At 42.9% G+C, this 11,080-nt stretch overlaps 1 protein-coding gene and 1 long non-coding RNA gene across 5 annotated transcripts; both read left to right on the top strand.

The window, feature by feature from the left end:
- Positions 1 to 4,409: 4,409 nt before the first annotated feature.
- On the top strand, positions 4,410 to 7,529 carry LOC307071369 (CMRF35-like molecule 7; the record flags this gene model as incomplete). Its single annotated transcript, XM_079730353.1, has 4 exons — positions 4,410 to 4,446; positions 4,552 to 4,863; positions 7,021 to 7,134; positions 7,258 to 7,529. 4 exons carry the CDS (start codon positions 4,410 to 4,412, stop codon positions 7,527 to 7,529), a joined length of 735 nt encoding a protein of 244 aa, XP_079586479.1.
- Positions 7,530 to 8,813: 1,284 nt separating this feature from the next.
- Positions 8,814 to 11,001, top strand: LOC307091808. 4 transcript variants are annotated; one of them, XR_013812768.1, is made up of 6 exons: positions 8,814 to 8,934; positions 9,230 to 9,268; positions 9,413 to 9,733; positions 10,006 to 10,128; positions 10,267 to 10,371; positions 10,494 to 10,507. It is a non-coding gene; the product is annotated as an uncharacterized lncRNA (long non-coding RNA). The 4 variants fall into 4 exon arrangements; XR_013812765.1 differs by lacking the exons at positions 10,267 to 10,371; positions 10,494 to 10,507 and adding an exon at positions 10,611 to 11,001; XR_013812766.1 differs by having other exon boundaries at positions 10,267 to 10,574.
- Positions 11,002 to 11,080: the final 79 nt, after the last annotated feature.

Here is an 11,080-nt window from a genome sequence, read left to right as displayed (position 1 = left end):
CCTCATCCAGAAACTGTGGGCGAAGAAGAGGAGCTGGGACGACCCAAACCTTCCTCCTGACATCCTCAAGGCCTGGTCCAGTTGGGAGAGGGAACTCCCCGAGCTGGCAAATATCTCCCTACCACGAACCTACGCACCACAGGACATCGCCACTGAAGCCACAGACTATACAATGCATGTCTTCTGTGACACCTCCGAACAGGCATACGGTTCGGTAGTTTACCTCACAACAAACAGTGATGACACGTCCATGTCTCATTCGTTACGGCAAGGTCTAGGGTGGCCCCAAAGCGCCAGTAGTCGATGCCACGACTAGAGCTCTGTGCAGCATTGACAGGAGCCCAGCTGTCCTCTCTCATTCATCGAGAGCTCACCTTAAGCATCACCCAGACCTTCCTTTGGACTGACTCCACCACCGTCTTAACCTGGCTGACTTCCGAGTCCTGCAGGTTCAAGGTCTTCATTGGAACCAGAGTCTCAGACATTCAGGACCTGATGTCCGTGCACACCTGGCAATATGTGGACACGGCCAACAATCCAGCCGACGATCTCATCTGCGGCAAGACCTTGGCTGAGCTGGTGGCACCAAGTCGGTGGATTAAAGGGTCGTGGTCCACCTAAAAATTGGCCATCACTTCCCACCTCCACAGAGCCAGAAGATGCTGCTGAGCTCAAGCAAAGTATCTTCTGCGGTCTCACACAGACGAGTCTGGCACCTCAAACACCAGACTTCACACAGTTCAACAGCTGGACAGACCTGGTCAACGCCACCCAGAAGTTCTTTAATGGGGCGGCGGCTGACCCATCCTTACCTCAATCGGACCTTCTTGACGCCGAAGCCCCCCTGCTAAAGGCCAGCCAAGCAGACTGCTTCCCAGAAGAGATTAAGTGTCTCAGGGCTGGCAAACCCGTACTGCCCAGTAGTAAGCTCAGTATGCTTACACCGGAGATGGATCCGACAATGGGTCTTATCCGAGTCGGTGGATGCTTTTGTCGTATGAACACCTCCTGTTCTACTGACATCCACCCCATAGTTCTCGATCCCTGCCATGCGATAACAAGACTCCCCATCAAGGACGTCGATGCACGACTACTCCACCCAGGGCCTGATGGGGTCTTCGCCGAGATCAGGCGCAAGTACTTGGTCCTACGTGGGAGACAGGCTATCAAGCACCATCAGAGGACTTGTGTGGAATGCAGGAAATGGAGAGGGCAGCCAGTGGTTCCAATAATGGCGGACCTACCTCCTGCCAGTCTGCGGAACTTTCAGGCCTCTATTCTTCTAGATGGGAGTGGACTGCTTTGGACCATACGTCATCAAGGTGAAGCGGCGCAGTGAGAAACGATGGGGTGTCATATTTAAATGTCTCACCACTCGATGTGTCCACTTGGATCTGCTAAATAGTATTGACGCCAACGCTTTCCTCCTAGCATTGAGGGGATTCATCGCACGTAGAGTCACCCCTTTCGAGGTACTCTCTGATCAGGGAACAAACTTCTGAGGTGCAGAAAGAGAGCTGAAGGAGGCGTTCGCTGCAATGGAACCACAGCTACAAGAGAGACTTGCCAAGCAACGGATCAGGTTTAAGTTCAACCCACCAGCAGCTCCCCACTTTGGTGGCGCCTGGGAGCGTGAGATACAATCCGTCAAGAAAGCTCTGCAGGTCGTGATTAGTGCTCAGTCTCTCCCAGAAGAAGTCCTGCTCACAGTCTTAATCGAGGTGGAAGGCATCCTTAATTCCAAGCCTTTAGGTGTCGTCAGACGTTGAAGTTGATCCTGTGACACCAAAAATGTTGCTGACGGGGTGGCGGGACGCCTCCTTGCCACAAGTGTCCTATGCTCCGGACCCACTCACCAGGAGATGGTGGCGTCATTGTCAAATGATGGTGAATCCCTTCTGGACACACTTCCTCAGAAGCTACTTACCGGCTCTTCATGTCCGCCAGAAGTGGCGCCAACCTACTGATGATCTCCTCCAGGACACTGTCGTGATGATCGTCGATCCTCAACTGCCATGGGCTCATTGGCCCGTTGGGAAGGTGGTCAAGCTGAATGCCAGTGCCGATGGATGCATTCAGTCGGCTGAGGTCCAAGTGGGGGACAAGACTTACCTGCGACCAGTAGCACGCCTTGTCCGGCTGCCAGCTGTTCCGGACGACGACGCCGATCAGGGGACTTCTGTACTTCTTCTTAGGGAATATATTTTGTTTACATAATAGCCATGCTATTCAGGGGGAGGCTGTTGTAAATTCCCTGTAAGTTTGTTATATCGTATCGCATATAGATATATAATGTATATTGTTATTTCTATTCAGGCAATTGGGACAGCCAAGGTAGCGCCGCAGTGTCCTAGAGTTTTACTGGGTGCACAGGATTACGTCAGAGTTTGTTGCGCCTCGATTGCATAACCCGCAACGACAGAGAATACGTTCGTGAAGAGTGAGTTAATACTGAACAACGTATATTTACGTATATTTATGAAGGATAATTGTTATATGCAGTCCGCAATTCTGTTCCATATAGTGGTCGTGATTTGTGTGTTAGAGCTGGTTTCTGCTATTGTGTTAGTTGATTCACTCACTAATCGGGCAGCTAGTGTATAAGCCTGCACCTCGTGTAGACATTTCATATGTGTACGTCACTCTGTCGCGCCGTTGTCGGCTGTTATGTTTCTATAGCATTTATGGGATATTGCTAGTAGCTAGAAGCCTGCTGTTTTAGTATGTAAATCTTGTAATAATTATTTGTCTATTTCTTATTGTCTTACAGAAAACCATCCGTACATTTATTCATTCATTCCTCTGATTATTCATTGAAGCCATCGTTGATGTCATTCGCCAATTCAAGATATATAAACAACAAAAACTGTTCCCTGTGTATGCGTCTACTCTCTGACCGGAGTTGCCGTCCTAGATAAAGTGGTCCCAGCACACACACGTACATTAATGTGACTGGGCGCTAGGGCTGGGGTACGATTTCAATAAGTGTGAATAAAAGTGTATATTGCAACAGCCTGCCTTCTGTGTATGTGTAGCACTAATCACTTTTAGAATAAAGCGCCCATAACCTTTTTCCTGAGTTTGTTTCAATGAATAACATGTACATTAAGTCTATATATATTAGTGCTGTCAGTTTAATGCGTTATTAACGGCGTTAACGCAAACCAATTTTAACGGCGTTAATTTTTTTATCGTGCGATTAACGCTCTTTTGGCTTGGCAAACGTTGTCGTTTTTTCACCTGCTGTCTAGCAATAACTAGTCACGTTAGAAAAACTACAACACCATACCGGATCTAGCTAAACCGGAAACAAAACAACAAGCACGTCACACAAACTTGTTTGGGCAAGCAAGGATAGGGAGCAGGTGAAAAACTCCTTAAAAGTGTGTGTGTGTGTTTGTGTGTCATTCTGTTCGAGCGTGCACGAGAGTTCAATGTTGTCATTAGCTCTTACGGCTTTCTGACCAATCGCAGTTCAAGGCCCACCTGGGCTGTACCACTTCGGGGGCCGCTCAGTTACTCCCCTCTAGACAAAATCGACTTGGTTTCGATGTTGACAGTTTGTGAGAGTTGTTGCGGCTGTGTTGAGTGAGTGAGAGGTTGTGGGCGCACAGCTCAGGCTGCCGGACGGCGGTGCAAGTAACTTTTATAAACGCAATATTGTTATCCCGCAGTAATAAGCCCCGAAACGTTAACGGCCCACCGGGAATTCTCCCAACTCCCGATTACCGTGTGTGTGTGTGTGTGTGTGTGTAGGCGTTATTCGATAGCCTGGTAATGTGTATAGGCCTACGTATGGTAGGAATATTCATACTGGTTTAAATAATAAATGTTATAGTATTTCTCATCTTTCGAGTTTTGTTCGAAAGTTCAGTGATTGAAACAAATAAAAGCCTGGGCTATTGAAGTTTTACGGTAGGCCTACCACTGTCATGCACCTACCCGATGTCAAGTGGACCGGGTTGAATTCACTGCAGGTCTCTCTTCTTATATCCATCTGACCAAATGTTTTCTAACTGACCTTCTCAACACTCTCTGATCTCACTAAAAGGCTAGCAGCACAAAATCAAGGGATATTTAGAATAGAAAAAAATGTGATTAATCGCGAGTTAACTATGATATTAATGCGATTAATCGCGATTAAGTATTTTAATTGCTTGACAGCCCTAATATATATATATATATATATATATATATATCGACCGAATCTCTTTTAATATCTAACATGCTCAAATGAGCCATGTCAGGAAGTTGCAGCAACAAAATTTCAGAAAAAGTAAATGAAATTGCTCAGAAGTGTTTGCTGCGATAAGAAAGGGGAAGCCAACCGAGAGAAGAGGAAGTGGCACTTCAACACGGCGCAATAAAACCGCGGAGGGATGTGGGGAGCAGAGCGGCGTGAAGGGAACATGAAGGCCGCGGTCCCTTTCCTCCTTTTCCTCAGTGGTAAGGTTTATATCCACCTTGATTCTGCCCATTTTCAGCTTTTTTGTTGTTGTTGTACATCATCGAGTGGTTGTTATAACCGAGAACACATTTGATTTTTGATAGGCTGTCCCATGACTTGGACTGAGGCCCTGACCGTGAATGGATCGGTCGGAGGAACAGTCAGAATTGAATGCACTCACACCAATGCGCATAACAACATCAAATACTTCTGTAAGGGAAAATGTAATGATGTAAAGGACGTTCTCATAACTACTATGACCAGAGGATCGGATAAGTACTCTATCAAAGACATGGGAAACACATTCATCACAACTATTAGGGATTTGCACCTGGAAGACACTGGGACTTATTGGTGTGGGATACAAAGGTTCTCTCTTGACACATATGTGGAAGTGTATCTCAAGGTGAACAATGGTGAGCCTTTCTATGTCTATGTCTTTCTTTTTTTTTTTGACCGCTCAACATACTTCCTCTTTGAGAGGACTGATTTAGTTCCCTTTTTTTTTTTTTTCGAAAAGTAGAATCAGACAGCAAACTTTTGACTTGTAGTTTATAGGTTAAATTATCTAATAAAGTTGTATCTAATCTAACCAAATTAGTACTCAGTTTGTTAACCACATCTAAAATAATTCCATTTAACGACCTGCTTCTTCCTTTCAAACCATTATTATTAAAGTGGGGAAGAGTGATGTTCATGCTGTCGAAGAAGCTATTACAACAGGGTTTAAACCAACCACACACACACACACACACACACACACACACACACACACACACACACACACACACACTGCCAGTGATATGCGTACGATACTTTCTCGTGCTCACGAGGTACTTTCTCGTGCGCTCGACATACTTTCTCGTGTTCACAAGATACTTTCGCGTGCGCACCAGATACTTTCGCGTGCACACCAGATACTTTCTCGTGCGCACCAGATACTTACTCGTGCTCACGAGAAACATATTTTTAATTTTTTTTATCCCATGTCCCGTTACGGGTTCCGTAGGTTCCGTACCCAGCCATGGTTCCAGAAAATGAAAAACAAAATCAACCGCGCAGGTCGCTTGTTATTCTTGTCATCGGCAGAGCACTGTCAATCACGCACAGCCCGGCCAACGGCACATGTGATTGGAATGTACGTCAGCAGAGGGCAACCAATAGGTTTAGAGCCAAATGGTCCCGCCCCCAGGAACGTTTTTTTTTTTCCTCTTTGCAGATCAACGATTTCGGACCTTTGACTGTCAGGAGTTTCGAAAAGAATGAGCGACAGAACACTGCCAATAATCACGTGACTCAAAGCTTGCGCCTGTGTGGTCAAATCTCTGGAAAGTCAGTGCTGAAAAGTCAGTTCTGAAAAAATACATTTCAATGGTGTAAATTTACACCTTTACAAGTTTTTAAAAATATTCAACCTTTCAAAACTTATTTCTCAATGTATGAACACCTGTTTGCAGAATCCCATTTACAAGGTTTCAAAACCGGGAAACAATGAAATACACTGTTAGAACAGTGCCAGATTTGAAACTCTGCAAATGCGCTGGTGACATTTTTTAATCTTTGAAAATGTGTTTGTGAAAAAAAATTTACTTTGAAAATGTATAGGTGAAAATGATGAAGAAGATAAAATAGAACACAAAATCATGTTTGCAGATGTCTAAATTTAATTTAAAGCTGTGTCTGTGTTATAGACTGTGCAACAGGCTTTGTAAAATCAAGCTTTCATTGTTTGGCTGGTGTGGCTTCTCCTTTGGCGTCGGCGGAGCTGACGTTAGCAGCAGCATCACCTGTGTTACCTTCAGGGTCTTTTTCAACTAGCTTGGTAGATGCGTGTTGTTTCTGAAGATGTTTCATCAGATTAGAATTGCTAGTTTTTGATGTGGCTAGAGTTTTCGAACCTCCACATAGATGAAAGGTCACCAAAATATTCCTTAGGTCTTTTACCGTCAGAAAGGAAAAATAATGTGCATATTTCCATGAGAAATACAACGCCTTGACTGTCGTCGACTTCACGTCCACCACGGAAACTAGTCCTGGGTTATGCACGTGAAGTAACAAGTAACGAGCCTGTTGAAATCATAGTAACGATAAACGCGTTACTGATTTTGACAAAGTAATTAGTTACAGTGCTCGTTACTGCAAAAGTAACGTAGTTACTGTAACGCGTTACTTAATAACGCGTTAGTCCCAACACTGGTTAAATTATATAATGAAGTTACATCTAATCTAATCCAATTTGTACTCGGTTTGTTAACCACATAACATAATTCCATTTAACGACCTGCTTCTTCCTTTCAAACCATTATTATTAAAGTGGTGAAGAGTGATGTTCATGGTTTCAAAGAAGCTACTGCAACACGTTTTACATCAACAGGTAAATGTAGGAGGCAAAATAAACAGGTTTTGTATTGGCACTGTGCGGCATATAAGGAATCTTTATTTTGTTCTTACTTTCTTTAGCGCGGCCAACAGACTTCAAAAAGTCTTGTGTGTGTGTGTGTGTGTGTGTGTGTGTGTGCGTGCGCGTGTGTGCATGGTGAAAATGAATAAATGAATAAAAAAGTAATCCATCTCAACAGATCAGTGGACATATAGAGGAGCAGCCCTTGGTGTTGCTGTGTTGGTGCTGGCTCTGGTTCTTCTGGTTTTCTGCAGGATAAAACGCAGAAGAGCTGCGTTTGTTTCGGGTATGACCAAAACAGACCCACCACAGTGTTCCTCCACAACGAGTCAACGGAAACCATCACCGTCAAGCCATTTACTACACTACTATATAACTATACTGGGTCTTGTCGTTTCTTTCTTTGCAGACAAAAACCAAAGCACCAATGAATGTCCAGGAGACCCTAGGAGGAACAGCCTCCTTCCCGCCTCATTGACCAATCCGCACCCTGATTGCGCTATTTACTCCGTCAGTGGGTTTCCAAAGCCTCAGGACCAACAAGATGAGAGGGTGTCGGTCCCCTCCAGTCCAGAGCAGCCCAATGTCTTCTACTCCAATGTGAACTACAACAATGATTCCAAGGGTGTGGCCCTCTTAACATACACAGACTCTGTCATATATACAGGGTGCGATTTGTGAAAAAACCAGAGGGGGGGATAATTTTGAGAAACATTTTAAAATGTTTCAAAATGAAGACGGACCCTGTGTATTTTGGTTGTTAATTATTACAATGTAATGGTGAAAATACTTTGGGTGGGGGGGATAATTTTTATCCCCACCGAGGATAAAAATAATTCAGCAGAGGGTAGGACATGTAAACCAGAGGGGGGGATAATCCCCACCATCCCCACCGGCAAATCGCACCCTGCATATATACTACCATTACAATGACTCAGTAAGGGCCTGGGTGAAAAGAATTAAGAGTGATTATGCTTTCGGAAAATACTATTAATAGTGGTAGTCATACCTGTACTACTATTAACTGTTTCATTTATTTCGTAGTGTGGGGATCATAATCCCCACACTACGAAATAAAATATGTTCAATATTTTCTATTTTTATATTCTTTCATTTGTCATTCGTCGAATCGGTGAATGTGGGAAACTGAAATGAACACACACAATAATGTGCATTCAGGCAAACAAGCACACACACACATACACCCACACACGCACTTACACAACTGCACAGATGTGAAAGTATGCAAACATTTGAATAAAACCAATGCAGAGAGCAAATCAGCAATCATAGAAGGGGGTTTACCAAACTCCTCTTTTTGAGAACCAACAATATCCTTCAGTAGCACTTAACAGAGAATATAATTACACCGTACAAGAGGGTTTGTCATGCAGATCAATGTATTTAACATGAGGTGACAAGTCTAGTCCTACATTAAAGACCTCCAGGACAATGAGCAAGGACTGGTATAGCTGAAATAAAAATAATAATAATAAGCTTGATGAAACAAAGAAAAGATGTACCGACCTCACCAGTTTGACCGATGTTTCAAATTGTTCTCCACGTCACCGCTAGAGAGAACCATATAGTATAATGTGCTATGGTCCATCGTAAAGTCAGCGTCTTTCGTGATTCTTACACATTGATTGTCACACCACTAGAGGGCAGTGCTTCTTGCCAATGAATTAAATAATAAATCAAACGAAATATTTGTCACGTTTGAAAAGGTTTGTCGTGTTTGAAAAATAATTAATAAACCCATTATTGTAAGAATAATAAGTCAATACGAGTATGTATCTTGTGTCAGTAATTGCGGGAAACATTTGATTCCTAATTAATCTAACCATCACTTCTCATTTTAAAACATTTAAATGTAATGCTGGGGAGAAAGAGCGAGAGAGAAAGAGAGAGAGAGGGGGAGGGAGAGAGAGAGGGGGAAGTGAAAGTCGGGGAGTGTAGTATGATAAACAGTATATTTTGCTTATTAGGGCTAAGAACAATCCGCTTTACAAAGCTAACATATAAGAGTGACTTAAGTCGAAGACTATGGACTTCAAATGGCAATTTTTCCTGTCCTTAATATCGGGTAGGCCATGCTTGATATTTCTTTGTAAGGTAATGGTAGACTCTTGCTCTGTTGATAGTTTGCAATATATTTGGGTTTGGTTGGAGTTTGCATTAGGTTAAGGTGTACGTATAAACTAAAAAGGCTTGAAAGACAAATACATCAGTTCCTTCTGTAAGGTTGTATCATACGTTACTAGACTACCCGAATTTCAAATAGTTGCAATTTTCTGATATTAATATTTCTTAATATTTTTTTATTAGCAATTTTACAGATGCAGATGCTATGCTCTAAACTTTTTTGATTTACCTTGCAGGTTTTTGTTGCAAGACATCAGCGGGATTGGATCAAATAGGTCCTGTTGTATCTAATCTATCTAAATCCAAATCTTAATCTTTATCTAAATTGAATCTCAAATAATTCAATTTGAGCTCAATTAAATTGTATCTAATATATCTAAATATTCCACTAAATATAAATATCTATCTCTTGTTCTCAGAATGGGATCGCATTACACCCAAGGAAGAGGTTTCTGATGCTGAAAGATCAGTTAAACTAGAGTGTCTTTACCCAGAGAGCAATTCCACAAACATCAAGTTCCTCTGTAAAGGGCAGAGTCCATACAATTGCCAGGTGGTGGTAAATTCAACGCAAACCGGTAACTCCGTTGAAGGAAGCAGGTTTTCCATACGGGTCAATGACAGATTAAAGAAGTTCACCGTGACCGTCGTGCATTCGAAAGGAGAGGACTCGGGGACATACTGGTGTCTCTTTGATGGAAGACGGCCACAAGCAAACACTACCAAAATTCACCTGACAGGTGAGAAGGAAATGAACGAGTCATGTTTTCAAAAAAATACTCTCCCTAACTTTATCTCTTCTGAAGGTGATTTCGCTTCTACAAAACACACGCCAATACATGCATGTCCCTGTAGGTGGTGAATTGTCACTTATTGCCAGAGGGATATTTCCGGTTGTGTAAAATCGTGTGTGTGTGTGTGTGTGTGTGTGTGTGTGTGTGTGTGTGTGTGTGTGTGTGTGTGTGTGTGTGTGTGTGTGTGTGTGCGTGTGTGTGTGTGTGTGTGTGATAAGTGAAAGTGAAAGTTAAACCCTCAATCAAGGCCGCTTCCCCAAGAACGCCACCTGATTTGACTTCTGAATTCCCCGCCAGACGCCAGTCACCGCCCACAGTCGCTCCTCTCCCAACAAAGAATGGTAATCTGAACAACCACTATTATTCAATAAGAATAAAGACAGACAAATAAATATAATATAAATCGACGTTGCTTATATTTTAACGAGTTGGGCAGTTATATATGCATATGTATTATAATTGGTGTCTCTAAACTGCAGGAAGCTCACTAAGTGCAGTTTTGTCTGGGATCCTGAGTGTTTTGTTGCTCGGCTGTCTCCTCTTATCATTCATGATATACAGACACAGACAGAGAGAGGCACAAGGTCAGAGTTACTAGTTTGTTTTGCATTAAATCAAGAATAATGCGTTAGCATTTCTACAATAATGGCCTACAATTGATTAATCGTTAAATGTGGGTGCTTTTAATGTTTTACAACGGAAACAGGGCAAACGATGCCGTATATTGGAAACAGAAAGGTATGTGACAAGCCAGATAGAGCAGGTTTTAATCAGGTGTTTGGGTGTTTCAGATTGTCAATTTACGATCCTCTCTCTTCCTCAGATCGAGCGCCCTCCAGCGTCAGATTTGGGGGATGATTTAGTTTTGGATTGTACCACTCTGACTTTGCCTACACTAGAGACCGATTCCGGCCACTACGCCAGTGTGAGGCACCCCGTTTCTGCTCCAGCTGCACCTCGTCCACCTTCTTCATTCTGCATCTATTCAGCTGTCAATGTCATTCAAAGTGATAGATAGGTCTAGGCCTACTTAAGGGTTGTAGGTACAGATGTCAACCCCCAACAACAGAAAAACCGTTGTTCTCTACTGTCAACATTAAAGGACTAAGAGCTCAGCTGGTGCAGTTATTTGACGCGACATAGATCTATTTGACGCTGTATACAGTCTACAAAAAATATCTACATCACTAGATAATGTAGGCCTACGCTTTACTTTTTCCCCCTATATTATTTTAATTGTAGTCATCGTGTATAATATAAAGCAAATAAATACATGTTTTGCTCCCATTCATA

Source organism: Pollachius pollachius (assembly GCF_949987615.1).
Source record: "Pollachius pollachius genome assembly, chromosome: 2".
Taxonomy (NCBI): Eukaryota; Metazoa; Chordata; class Actinopteri; order Gadiformes; family Gadidae; genus Pollachius; species Pollachius pollachius.
This window is presented reverse-complemented; position numbering and strand designations above follow the sequence as displayed.